Raw genomic sequence first — 13,757 nt, 5'->3', positions numbered from 1 at the left:
AGCCTGAGGGACCTGGGAAGAAATTCCTCTGTGATGGAAAACCCTACAGAGCAAATTCTAATCTGACAACACAGGATAGCCATGAGTCAGCGGTGACTCCAGCACCAATCTTTGAAGTTTCTCTAACACAATGTGTGTCTCAACCTGGCCCTCGATCCCACCCCAGGAGCGCCCCCAACCCCACCCCACCCCGGTTTTTTGGCATCCCACATCCCTTTGAAACCTGGGTACCCTAGCAAACCCTTGGACACCATTCTGAGCCCCTGCTAACGGGCTCCCGCATGTGGAGGGTGTGTGTCTACGGTTATCCTTGTCCCATGAAAGCTTAATAAATGTTCTCTAAATTAAAAAGGTAGGCGGGGGGAATAAAAAAGACAGACTACACGACAACTTGTTAGCGTCCATTCGCCATGCCCCTTCACTTGGAATTCCTGGTCTTCTGCCTCCCCACTGGCCGGCTGGCTGCCCCTTAAATCCTCCATGGACTAAGCCATGATTATACCCATGGTTGGCCTCTGGGAAGTGGCCTTACAGTTGGCAATTAGAGGGAGTCTTTAATTTAAGCCTCATTGTCTAGGGCCAGCCCTCCATCTGCCCTTGGTCTGGGAGTTTCTCAGTGCCCACCGGGAGCAGACAGGGAGGCACCCGGGGCCTAAGGGCCTTTCCCACTGTGCCGGGCCCAAGTCTCAGAGTTGACATCCAAGTTCGGAAGAAGTAGCCTGCCCAGCCCCAGCCCAGCCCAGCTTTGGGAACAGCCAACACCCCTGAGTCTTTAGTCAGGCCCTGGCATCCCGAGAAGGCAGGCCTTGTCCCCTCTCCCTGCTTCCCCTTTGGCTCTTCATGTGGCTTTGGCAGAGGAGAGAAAAGATCCTTGTAGGGTCCGTACTTGGAGACCTCCTGGCTTCTAATCTTCATCCCAGCTCCCAGTGGCTGGGCTGAAATAATCCTTTCACTTCACAGGACTGGCCCAAACACCCTGCCATCAAGGCAATTCTGAAACATAGTAACCCTATAGGACAGGGTAGAGCTGAGGCTATAACTCTTGATGGGAATGGAAAGCCTCATTTTTCGCCCAAAGAGCGACTGGTGGTTTCAAACTGCTGACCTTGCAATCAACAGTCCCACACATAACCCACTGTGCCACCAAGGTTCCTACACTGCTGTCCGGTTTCCCCCATCAAGTTGGCTCTGATGCACAGAGACCTTCTGTGTAACAATAAAATGCTGCCTGGCCCTGATCATTTATACTGTGGCACGTCTTCCAGCACTGCATGGGACAATCTTCTGCTGTGGCTCAGAAGGTTTTCACTGTATGGAGCCTTCTGGGTCTTCCTAGTTTATCTTGCTCTGGAAACCAAAAAGCTCAAACTCATTGCCATCAAGTCAATTTGGATTCATATTGATTCCCTAGAGGACAGGGTAGAACTGCCCCCTCGAGGTTTCTAAGACTATGGGTGTAGAAAGCCTCATCTTGCTCCCAAGGGAGAGGCTGGTGGTTTTGAACTGTCAACCTTAGGCTTAGCAGCCCAACCTATAACCAGAGCTCCTTATCTGAGTCTGGAAGCTCTGCTGAAATCTGTCCACGCTAGATGATCTTGTCGGTATGTGAAACATTAGTGACAGCACTACAGCATGCCAACCTCCAGTGTATGACAAACTGATAAGATGGGTGGTTGGCAGCACATAGTAGAGACTTCGGAAATGCTCGCCGAGTGATGATACGACTAGTCCCAAACTTCCTTTACCTGCTCAGTCAGCCAGGACCTTTTCCCAGTGTCTATTTGGTGAATCTTTTAAATCTTTGTTCACATGCCTACCTGCAAACCCTGAGTTTTCATTGCAATTCGTGCTTGATTTCTCCTCCATAAAATGTAATCACCTTCTTCGATTGAACCCAAACCCATTTCTGTGAGTCGGTTCTAATTCGGAGCGACCCCATAAGGTAGTAGTACTGCCTCAGATGATGTTATCAAGGGTATAACCTGTCTGGAAGCAGGCTCCCACGTGTTTGAGGGAAGAGACCGCGTGTTGGTGGGTTTCAACCACCAACCTTTGGATTAGAAGCTGAACCCTTAACTCCCGCACCCCAAGAGTTCCATGCTTTTTGTTGTCGTTGGTTTGCAGGCTCTTTACTAGAAAACCGTTCCGTGAAGGCGGAGAGTTCGGTCTATCTTGTTGGCTGGGTTGTCAAGGAGGTGAGCAGACTTGGTTCAAGTTTAAGAGAAGCGTTTTCTTGCAGGAAGAGAACGACTTTCACTCGACTTCACACGAAGATGCACAAAAGTATTTGGGAGCGTGCCCAAGGAAAGAAAGCGTTTGGGAGAGAGTGACAAGGGAAAAAGGAAAACACCCCGAGATGTGGAAATGCACAGAGCCATGCTTCCGCAAACTCAGGGCCCATCCCTGAGCGCTCGAGCTCTCTGGCTAACGTCGGAGGCGGTCGGCCTGTTGTAATGGACGGGTATTTGGGGTGAATATCCTTCCTGGGAGCACGCAGCGGGAGGAAGCGGGAGGAGGGGAGCCCGCAGGCTTCCTGAGTTGGGCTGGCTCGCGGACTTTTCTAAGTCAGCTCGAGAAGCAGCCGCGAGCAGCAAAGATGGAGTCCAGCCTGCAGCTCTGGCGGAAGCCTCTGCTCAAGCCAAACCCCAAGACTTTTTAAAAGCGGCGTTAAAGACATGAGCTGGCACCCCAGCGGGGGCTCCGTGACTTTCGCGTGGCTGGGTAGGAGCCGTGCCGTGCCCGAGCAAGTTTACGGCGGGAGGGCGAGCCCCGCCTTATGAATCATTCATGATCGGCCCCGCCCACAACCGGCTAACGCACGCGCTCTCGCGGGAGCGGCGGAGGGGCTCGGGGCTGCGGGAGAGGAGGCGGGGTGGGCTGGGCGTGGAGTGGTCTCTGCGCATGCGCCAAAGGCGCCGGGGCGGGTCTGGGGCCGGGCCAGGGCGCGCGCGCGCGAGAGGGAGGCGGCGGCAGCGCGGTGCGCAGGCGCGGCGGGTAGTGCGCAGGCGCCAGCGGAGGGCGGGCTGAGGCAGCTGAGGCGGTAGCAGCGGCGGCGGCGGCGGCGACTCCAGCAGAGGGGCGGGAGCTGAGGCGGGAGCGGACGGCTGGTGGGCGAGCTAGAGGCGGCGGAATGGTGGACTACCACGCGGCGAACCAGTCGTACCAGTACGGCCCCAGCAGCGCGGGCAATGGCGCCGGCGGCGGGGGCAGCATGGGCGACTACATGGCCCAGGAGGACGACTGGGACCGGGACCTGCTGTTGGACCCGGCCTGGGAGAAGCAGCAGCGCAAGGTGCGCGGGCCGGACGGACTGGGGGCTGCTGGGGGTGGGGGTGGGGGCCGAGGGTTCCGAGAAGAGGCGACTGGAGGGAGGGCTGAGGTGGAATTGGAAGGTCTCGGCTGGGAATTGGGGGGTCCCGGGAAGGAATTGGCGCGTCTGGGCAGGGCTTTGGGGTCTTGAAAGGGAATTGCAGGGCCTGAAGAAAGAACTGGGGGTCTGAAAAAAAAATCAGTAACGACTGAGTAGGGAACTACAGGGTCTTCCAAAAGGAATCGGGAAGCTTGATGGAGGAATTAGGGTGTCTGGATTGGGAAGGGGAGTCGAGGTGATCATTGGGGGGGGGTCGCCGATGCAACTGGGGTCCGAGGGAGACTCAAAGGCTTCAAGAAGGGCCTGGGGTGTTGGGAGAAGGGACTGGGCGCCTGGGAAGGGGATTTGTCGCTGTGGAATCCGGAGAGAAACTCGCTGCAAAGGGCTTCGCTAGCGCGGGGAGGGGGGTGGCCTGGGGCTGGGGGGCTCCCGGCTAGGGGACACCCAGGGGATGTGGAAATCTGGATGCTGAAGATGGAGTTTGGATGCCCAGGAAGGCAGCGTGCGGTCGGAAGAGAGGGGCTGCCTAGAGGGACTGGGAAGGGACTCGAAGGGTTCTTCTGGGGGAACGTTGCGTGAAAAGCCACGGGGCTTGAGGCGTGGGGTAGGGGTCTGAAGAGTGGGTGCTGAGGGGACCTGTGAATAAGTAGTTTTTGACTGTGTGTGTGTGAGAGAGAGAGTTGTGTGTACAGGGGAGCTTTTTAAGGGAAAGGGGAGGAGATTGGAATCTGGAATTGATGGGGGCTGGAGAAGCCAAAGGGGAGATGGTGGAGCTTGCGGTGTCTTGAGGGGGCGGTTCTGCAGACTTGCTGGAAGGTGGGAAAACTCTAGAAAGGGGGGAGCAGGCAATGTGTGAAAAGTGAGCTGGGGCCAACCCCAAGCCGGAATTCCAGAGGAAGGAGGGTTTAGGACAAGGAAAGTCGCCCCTCAGATGGAATGGGTGACAGAATTTTGGAAGGAATTTTGGGGGGGGGGTCAGGGGAAGAGGGAAGGTATTCATTGCAAGAGGTGTTTGGGGGAGGGAGCATTGAGCATTCAGGAGGAATCTAGTTCCCCTTTCCCTTTTTTTTTTTTTGGTGGTGGCCAGGAGAGGAGCTGGGAAGGTGGCCTACTTCAGGGAGGATCTGGTTTCAGAGGGACTTGAGGGTGTAGAAGTAGCTTACGGGGGCACCTCCAGGAGGGAGGGGCTCTGAAGTAGAGTGGGACACCCGGTGGGGTGTGAGTGTGTGTGCTCCTATAGAGGGGTTGCTCGGGCGTGCTGGTGGTGGTGGAGTGTTGAGTCAGTGCAGAGAGAGCTGAAGAGAGGCGGTGCTGTGTGGGTGTGTTCTTTTGTGGGGTGGGGGGGTTGCTTGTGATGAAGGGGAGGGGAAACTGGAAGTCAGAGGCATTTATGGCATTCGAAACCAGGCTGCTCCTCGCCCCAGAGGGGTCACTGATCAGCTGTTTGGCCCTCACCTGGTCTTGTCTGTGTGCTCTGACAACTATGAAATCAGGAAGAGTCAGAGGCCCCAGTCAGTGGTGGTCATTGGGGCTTCCAGGACTTTAGTGGCATTTCTCAGGAGTGGGGTTAGGGGACTGGATGGTTTCCAAAATAGCAGACTGGGTGTCTTCCGAGGGTCGACATTGGGGCCCTGGAGGTGCAAGCTGCTCAGTTTGTTCTCAGGCAGCCTGGGTGGGGGCCCGGCATAACCTTGGCTAAATGACCCACCTCTCTGGGCATTTCCTCAGTACCCACTAAGGTGGAGGTACTGGGATCCCTAGCCTGCTCCCCGAATTGCCTTGTGGGGGAGGGCGCCGATTGAGAATGCTGACTTAGAACGACTTGTTTTTTTGAGAAGAGGAATTCAGCTCTACAATAACTTATTACCGGAGGGAGGCTGGGCCACGTTGGAGAAGGTGAGGGGTTGCCAGGGGACTTGGAAAGCTGAGGGGGCAAAAGGGGACCCCGAGTTTGCTTTTGAGCTCATCTAGGATCTGTCTGCTCCAGTTTGGGAAGGTGATTCCTGACCCTTGCTTTCCAATTAAGGCCCATCCTTTTCCTTCTCTTCCTGGCCTCTCCTACCACTCACTCCCCCGTGACTCCGTGCAGGCCCAGCCCCACTCCCTTCTGGGAGTTAGGGTGTGTACTTCTGGCTGTAGTCACCCTTGACTGCAGGGTGAGGCTGGGGCCCCCCTCAAGCCCTGGGCAGGAAGCGGCACCCAAGGCTTGGCTGTACCCTTCCTAAAGTGGAGGGTAAGGTTGTGGGGGACTCCCGAAAATGCCTTAACACTAGCTGCTTTAGGTTTCCATAAGGGCCAATTCCTAGCATGTCCACCTTTAACCTACTCCAGCAAACATTTATACCTAGCTGTTCTTTGGAGGAAGAATAATGCCTCATTGGCAGGCTTTTCCTGGCACTGGGCAGGGAAGAGTGGAAGGGGACCCATGCTCCCACCTTCCAAAAGACCCCTTTCCCCAAACAGGCCTTTGGGCCTGGTCTTAAAGTAACACTTTAATGAAAGACATTTTGTGTCTCCTTGTCTCTCCAATGCTGAGCTACCCACAGGGTGAGTGACAGTACCGTGAGTGCCCTGTCACACAAACTTATCTTCAAGACAGTTCTGGAAAATCCAGCTCCCTATTATCAGGTCATTCCTGAACTCAACAACCTTGGAGGACTAGAACTGCCCCTGAGTTTCGGGGGCTGTAAATCTTTACAGGATTAGACAGCCTTGCCTTTCTCCCGGAGGGCAGCAGGTGGGATTGAACCACTCCTAGGCCCTTAAAACCTATGGAATTCTCTGGATTACACAGGGGTGACCCAAGTCAGTGTTGGTGTGTCTCTCTCTCCTTGGTTCTCACTTTTACCCCGAGGCCCTTTTCTCTGAGCCCAGAGAGGACATCCAGCTAGAAAGGTTTGAAGTCCCTTTTCTAGGGACCCCCATAGGCATTATCTGGCCAGTAGATTAGGCAAATGTTTTTCTATGCCAGGGCTTGTCTCCTGGGACATGGGGAAGGACAGGGCTCGGTTTTGAGTAAGTTCTTGAGCATTTATATTTCTGTGCCATAGGCCCCTCTTCTCCCCAGTGCTGAAAACAGCTCCAGCAGCATTTCGGGGTGGGAGTGGGGGTGTGTGTTGGCCTGGGGTGTGGGGGAGTGCTCTCAGAAAGGTGAGAGCTCTTGAAAGGCATTGGACACAACTTTCACCCCAGCAGGAGCCAACACCTTGTTTGCTAAGCTGACGTGTTCTTTGAGACTTTGCTGCTTGTGTTTGGACCTGACCTCAGGGAGGGACTCATGGAGGTGTGAGTTCATTATTTGCAGGTTTTGCTGGGGCTTCTGTTTGCTTCGTGGCGATGTTTTTTCATAAAAAAGAAATGATGATGACTGTCCCCAAAGTAGCCATCTGCTCTTCTGTCCCATTGTCCTATTTGCTCACTTCTTAGAATCTGAGACAAACAAATCCATACCAGTTTTCAAAAGTGAATAATAACATTAAAAAAAAAAGTAACATACTTCCCTGCGCTCCCCCCAAAGTGACCCAACTCCACCATGTTATGTAGGAACTGACAGTGCGCCCTGTTTGCCCTTTGGGGAAAGGTCAGGAAGCTACTTAGCTGCCAGCACTGTGCCCTGCCACCCCCTCAAGACAGTGTGTCTCCACACAGGGCTCTTGTGCTGGCATGAGAAGAGGTGAAACTGGCTAATTCCTTCCCGGCTGAGAGTGGAAATGGGTTGGAGCGGTGGGTGGCTTGGTACCTGCTTGCTCACTTAATCCTGGGCAGGCCAGGGCCAGGGCCAAGTCCCTGTGCCTTTTGATCCGCCCTCCCTGGTTCCTGCTTCAGAGAGCAGCAGGGAGCTGACTCACCCTCCATCGGAAAAAGGTTTCATCCTCTGGCGGCCAATGCTCTCTCCTCAGTGGGCTGCTTGGTGGAAGGAGGAAGTTCCAGAGAAAATCCAGGGCAATAAATTTGAGTAGTGACAACAGGCAGGTGCTGCTGCATGAGGTCAGCCCACTACCCTGGGGGGCAATCCTGGCTCATAGTCTCCCGGTCTAGGGATTTCTCCTTCAGTGGATCCAGTAGGTTTGATCTACTGGCTTTAGGATTAGCCGTCCAGGGCGTACGCACCCTGCAGGTGCTTGCTCGTGCCATATTGCCTCCTGAGAGGCACTGGTGAAGGTCAATTTGAAATGTCCTTTGAGTCGGGTGGCAGGGGAGCAGGGACAGGCCTGGAGGCGGCAGTCTTAGCCTCTGGAGGCGGCAAAAGAGTTCTTGTATTTAAACATGCACTCTGGTCCGGGCAGACTTTGGCCAGACAGTGCCCCTCTGTCAGAGTTCACTGGGCGAGTTGGACAAGCCATCTAGCCGAAGACAGCAGAGAATGGAGCCAAAACAAGAGTTGATTTGGGAAGGGGGGGTGGGGCGGTGTTGCTGAGATAAACGCTTTAGGGGGTGCTACCCTGACTTCTCAGGCGCTGTCAATGGTAAAAGCCTCCGACCACACGTTTTGAAGTGGTCTTTGAAAGCTTCGCCCCTGGCTGCTGCTTGTGTTACTCCCTTTTTGTTCTCCAAGGGGCCGGGCAAAAAATAATTAGTGAACAGCTGTTTGCTCTAGTATCACTTGCTCATTCAAGTTTTCTGAATTGCTGAAATATCAACATGTTTATCTCTGTGCTGGCATTGAGTGTTTCTTAAATCAGTGTGTCCCCTGCTCAGGCAAATGGTGTCCGGAGGAGCCTTGGTGGCCTGGAGCTTATGGGTTGTCAGCAGTTCAAAGCCACCAGCTGCTCCCAAAGAGAAAGATGAGGCTTTGTACTCCGGCATAGAGTTACAGTCTCAGAAACCCGTAGGGCCGGTTCTACTCCTCCGTCCGAGAGGGTTTGGTGTTTTTTTGGGAGTTGTCCACTCTCCTCTCATTCACACTCAGCTCCCCTCCACTTCCTTCCTCTCTGGCATGTCCTGTGGATGTCTGTTGCACAATAACAATCCTGTTACCTTTAAGGTTCTTCTCTCCCTTTCTTTTTTCATGGTAATGGGAGGCAAGTGATAGCATGTTGGCAATTCAGTGGCGGTGGTAACTGAAACAGTGACCTATTAAAGGGGAGACGGAAGTTGCTACTCGAGCAGATACAAATCCTGTACTCGGAGGAGACCTGAAAGAAGCCTTTATGCCGTAGGCAGCGCTCAGCTCCAGATTGGTTTCCTTTAGGATACCTGTTGAAACATTGAACTTCAAAGTGGGGCTGTGAGGCAACTTAGTTTTACAATGTTGGCCGTCTAGACGCCAGAATGTGTTACAGAGTGTTGTTTGAAAGTGGGGCACAGTAACGCTTTTCTTCCCGAGGGTTTAGGAGTTACTGAGTTTCACTCAGTGTCCAGTCTCCAGGAGTGTGAGGCCTTAGTTAATCTAAGAGAAAACAATCAGGTGACATTCCAGCTTCTGCTTAAAGTGGGTTCTTATTGGGGGTGTTCTTTAATAGACTGGATGGGAAGGACAGACCTCGAGGCTTGTCCATAGAGACCTTGTAAGGTTTTCATGGTTTGTCCAGCTAGGGGTCACCCTGAGGTCATGTCTTTTTTGGTTGTGTTCGTCCATCTCCTCTCCCTCTCACTTTGCCGCCCAAACAGTAGAGGCCTTAGCTTGGAGTGTCCACTGATGTCCGGCCTTCATGAGAGCCGCCTGGGAGAAATTCGTTTGCCGTCCCTGTGTTAGCTTGAGCCGAAGTCACCCCAGGAGAGGCCTGAGGCCCTTCTGTTATTCTGTAGAGTTGTTGAAACCTCTGAAAGAGGGGAGAGACTTGGCTGGGGGTTGGGGAAGTTGCCCTGTGTCACTGGTGGCCTGGCTAGCTTTTGCCTTCCTGGGATGACTCTCCTCCTCTGAAGAGTGAGGGACCACATCCTGTTTCTAGAAAGGGTAGAGGTGTCCTTAGCTCACCACACGCTGCCGGCGCAGTCTCCCTGTACTCACGCCGGTGCTTTTCAGGTGCCAGTCAGTCGTTACTTCCCCGGATCTCCCGTTTTGAGACAAGTGATGCTTTTCTTTTACATATATATATATATATATATACACACACACACCCATTTTTTTTATACACACCCATTTTAAAATTACAGTGTGTATCTATATATACTAGTGTAGTTTATGAAAAACTCAGTGCTCCTGGCCAGGAAAGGACCTGATAAAAAATAGCTGCACCAAACACAAACGCGTTGTCGATTTTAGCTCAGGCACTGGGCCTGTGGGGGCTGTGGAGTGTTCAAAGGGAGACTGGCCCAAGGAGTCTAGACACTCAGGACACACCTGTATCACATTCAGACTTGCCCTTTCAGGTAACCAGAGGGCTTTTGAGAGAGTCAAAGGGCAAGCCTTTTCCTTGTGTGATTCAGGGTTTAATGTAGGGTGTGGAGAACCCCTGAAGTCTCTTCTGTGTGTCCCATACTCTTAAGAAAGAGGACCGATGACATTCTCCGCGAGGTAGGCAGGGTGGAGTGACTTGCCTGAGAACTCGTCCCCCCTTCCCCAGCCCCTCCTGCTTGGCCTTGGTCTTGCCTGATTGGCTACCCCTTGGTTTATCTTCAAATGTTTGGTTGGAGTTTCGCAACCCCCCTTAAAAAAATAAAACAAAGATAAGAATTTTGAGCTTACTCCTTGCTCATCACACGGTTTTTCTTTTTAAGGCTTAAATAGTCCCATTCCTTCCCCCCCGCCCCCCCCCTTCCACCACTACTGTACACACTGAACATCTGCTAGAATGTTTGGTGGCTTCACCCTTGATTCTGAAGGCAAGCAATGACCCCCCTCCGGTCCCCCCCGCCCCCCGTGGCAAGTTAGGAAGGGTTTACTTAAGTGCCCCTCCCCCCATGTCAGAGTAGAACAGTCTTTGTGTCTCAGTGGTCCTGTCCTGGACACAAGGGAGAGGTACCTGCAAGTGGCAGCTACTCCCTCAAACCCAATGCAGTCATCTTGAGCAGGCCCTTGACAGTGTGGAAATGATTGAATGGACGGGAGAACAGCAGCAGCACAATAGCATTTGTGTCTTTGGCTTCAGGCGGGAATAAAGAGGCTATTGTGGTTTGTTTGTGCTTTTTAAAGGCCCCCCACTCTCAAAGGTGTGGGGCCAAGCGATGTCTTGTCACTGCCTTTCTAGTGGGTTTATTCTTTTCATCTTGGACCCCTTCCCTGACTGCTCTTGAGAGTGGTGGGTGGAAGCCGCAGTCTTGGTGGTTAGGTGGCCTCTCTGCTTGCTCTCCTGGCAGGAAGGATTATCGGACTTGGGTTCTGCAGAGTCCTTAAAACCAGAGAGAGAGAGGTTCTCTTCCTCCTGTACCAGTGCCCATTCCAGTTCTAAGAATATCTCCATAGCCGTCATCCAGAATGGGGTGTGGCAGGATATAAAACCAATGCTTCCCCCCTTTCCACCCCATCTTTTTTTAAAGCAAGCTTCATTTTGATGGTGGCAAAGGTCAGTTGAAATTGAGAGGAAAATGTCTTGGGCAGAAGCTTGAGAATGATTCCGTCTCCGGGCACCCCTAGCACATTAAGGAGGGTGTCAACAGGAGAACTAGTGAGTCTGCAGCTGGAGCTTTTAGAGTGACAAGGGCTGACTTGAGTCATGTCCTGGTGGTAGCCGCCTTGGTATGCGCGGGTGGGCGGAGCACTCGACATGCTAGCTAGACTAAATGTGGAGGTTAGTGAAAGGTGTTTCGGTGATCTCACCATGGAAACCGAGTTGCTGACACACTGTTGTGGGGAGTGCCACTGTCCCCAAATCAGTGAGAATGGAGTGTTGGAGGACTGGGTGCAAAGAAAATGCTGCCCAGTTGGTCTCCCAGGAAGAGATTGGCAACATAGTGATCTGGCCCTCTTATGGTTGAGGGGTGTGCGCTTGCTCCTGCGCCAGGGAAACGGGCACCGTGGGAAGCTGGGGTGTGTGTGTGTAGGGAGGACGTGTGTTTTTTCTCGAGGCAGTTAGAGTTGGAATTTCAGCTATTTGACTTCTTAATCACTGGGCACACAAAGTGTCTGCATCTTTAGCCTGCTTTCCCAAACATTGACAAAAAAAGAAAAAAACTCATTTCCAGCAAAACACAAACACAGTTCATTCCAGAACTTTTTTTTTTTTTTTAATCCACATCCTCCCTACCCTGCCTCTGACAGTAGAAAGACCTTCTCTCCCTTTCACCCCGCTCTCCTCTCCGCCGAGGAAACATTCAGCGCTGGCCCGCTGTGGCTTGTTGTTGGGAGGAGCGGGCTTGACCTGTGGGGCTTTCTGTTTTCCTCTTGGAGTCCTCTGGGCTTGAGCAACTGTCCAGGCCTAACCTCTGCAAGCAACTCCGGTGGCAAAGTTCAAAATGTCTGGAAGCCGCTGGCTTGCCTGGTGGATGAGTCACCTCTCTCTGTGGCCATCAGCTGGCCAGACCTGATTTGGGGCTTGAGGGGCTGGCCGGGGTCCAGGTGGTAGGTAAGCCTCTATGATTGTGAGGCAGTTAGATGCCCTCTCCTCCCTTTGAGGGGCGAGTCATTTGTGCTGAGCTGCTCTGCCAACCCTGTGGTGGGAGGGGCTTTTCTGAAAGGCAAGAGGGTCTGTATTAAGATGTCTTTTTCATAGCTGTCAGATGCCTCTCTGAGGCATAGTGGAAGAAAGGGCTGGCCGTGTGTTTCAGAAAGGGCAGCTGCTGAAAACCCTGCTCCGGGGCACATGTCTCCCCCAACTCCACAGGAGCTAGTTGGGTTTTATTTTTCCTTGCCTTTGCAGTGGGACTCTGGTGGCACCAAGGGTTAAGCACTTGGCCATGAGCCAAAAGATTGATGATTCATAAAAACCCATCCATTGGCACCTTGGGAGACAGACAGGGTTGATGGTCTGCGTCTGGAAAGTCACAGCCTGGAAACCTGGCCCCCACACCCCAAAGCAGTTCAAGCCCATCCACATGGGGCCTCCACGGATCCCAGTCAGCTGGAGGTGCCGAGCAGCAGTGTAGAACACGGGAGAGAGAGTAACCCATGGGTTGTGAACCTGTTTGGGAATGGTTGGCTAAGGGCTCACGTCCAAAGCTGAGGAAGGTCAGGGCTTGGCACCAAGGCCCCCCCCCCCACTCCCCCTCGGGCCAGAACATCCCAGAGATTGGAAAGGATGTGCTTTGTCCATCAAGCTCAGACATTTACACCTCACATGTGAGAGTGTTCTAGGCTGCTGTCATAATATCATAAACAACTACAGAACAGTTTTCGCCAAATACGGCTGCTACAGGGCCATGGGCAGGGTGAGCTCGGAGCCGGCTTTCTTGCCTAAAAATAAAAGGCATGTTCCTATCAAGCATTCCAAACATAGCTTGAAAATGAGACCAGTTCATGCACTGTGGGTTCCGTGGGGGTGGCAGAGAGGGTCTTTAGGGACAGTGCTCTGGCTTTGGAATGGGCCAGCAGCCACCAAGGAAATCAGATGACCAAAATGCAAACTACTCTCCAACCTGCTTCTCTTGTTCTGAGGCCGGTGGGGGGTGGGTGTGAGGACCCGACTGCAGACATGTACATGAGATCATTTCAGATGGGAGTAGGGGTTCTGCGAGAAATAAGAAGAGCCCACCTGTGGCTGTGTGTTCAGGACACCTTTCTAAGTGCTGACCGCTGTAATCCTGTGGACCAGGTGACAGGACATGAGAAGAGCCAGAGCCACATGTTTCAAGCCACTTGTTCAATTCAAGTGCCAGTGGCAGGGCTTGAACGGACAGGGCTGCCTCAAGTCTGTACTCTCTGTCACACAGATACGAGAGTGGTAGGCGCCCTAGATGGAGAGGGAGAGGTTCACTGGAGGAGGAACCCCGGGGAGCACCAGGCTCTCCAAGCAGAAGAGACGGAAGCATTGGGGGCCCTGAGGTCCCAGTGAGTTCAGAAGGAAGCAGGGCATTGTTAGGAGTGATGAAGCTAGGAGGCATCCCCTCTGGAGTCAGTCCTTCTGACTCCACTGAGCCAGGGACCTTGGGCTGCTGAGAGGTGGGGGGAGAAGGCGGGGCTGCCTGGCAGCCCTTTCCCCACGCCCGCCCCCCACCCCCTCCGCAGGCCAAATCAGAACTGACTTCTGAAGCAGGACTCTCAGACTGTGGGACAAAACCCAAACAAAGGCGTCCATTTCCTCTGTGATCCTCCCGGCGGGCCGTGGGCACCTGGGCAGATCAAAGCTCTAGTACCTTGTGAACCAGGAGGTTTATGGCACCATGTGCTCATGTGGCTTTGCAGGATGGCTCTCAGAGAATAGGGCTCAGCCCCTGCGGTGGTACCAAGCGGCCCTTTCCACCCGATGAGGTGCCACTAGCTTCACAATGCATCTTTTAAAAAATGTCTAGCTTCTTCTGAAGGAAGAGGGAAGAAATCGGATTAAGAAAAAAAAATGACTGGAGAAAAAAA

General features: G+C 53.2%; 1 protein-coding gene across 1 annotated transcript in view; it reads left to right on the top strand.

The window, feature by feature from the left end:
* The first annotated feature begins 3,061 nt into the window (after positions 1–3,061).
* ACTN4 (actinin alpha 4) overlaps positions 3,062–13,757 on the top strand; it is a 71,092-nt gene continuing 60,396 nt past the window's right edge. Inside the window, exon 1 of the mRNA XM_075537473.1 lies at positions 3,062–3,292. Within this exon, the coding sequence (XP_075393588.1) occupies positions 3,131–3,292 (162 nt within the window). The 5' untranslated portion in view covers positions 3,062–3,130. The remainder of the gene's footprint in view (positions 3,293–13,757) is intronic.

Source organism: Tenrec ecaudatus, chromosome 18, assembly GCF_050624435.1.
Source record: "Tenrec ecaudatus isolate mTenEca1 chromosome 18, mTenEca1.hap1, whole genome shotgun sequence".
NCBI lineage: Eukaryota > Metazoa > Chordata > Mammalia > Afrosoricida > Tenrecidae > Tenrec > Tenrec ecaudatus.
This window is presented reverse-complemented; position numbering and strand designations above follow the sequence as displayed.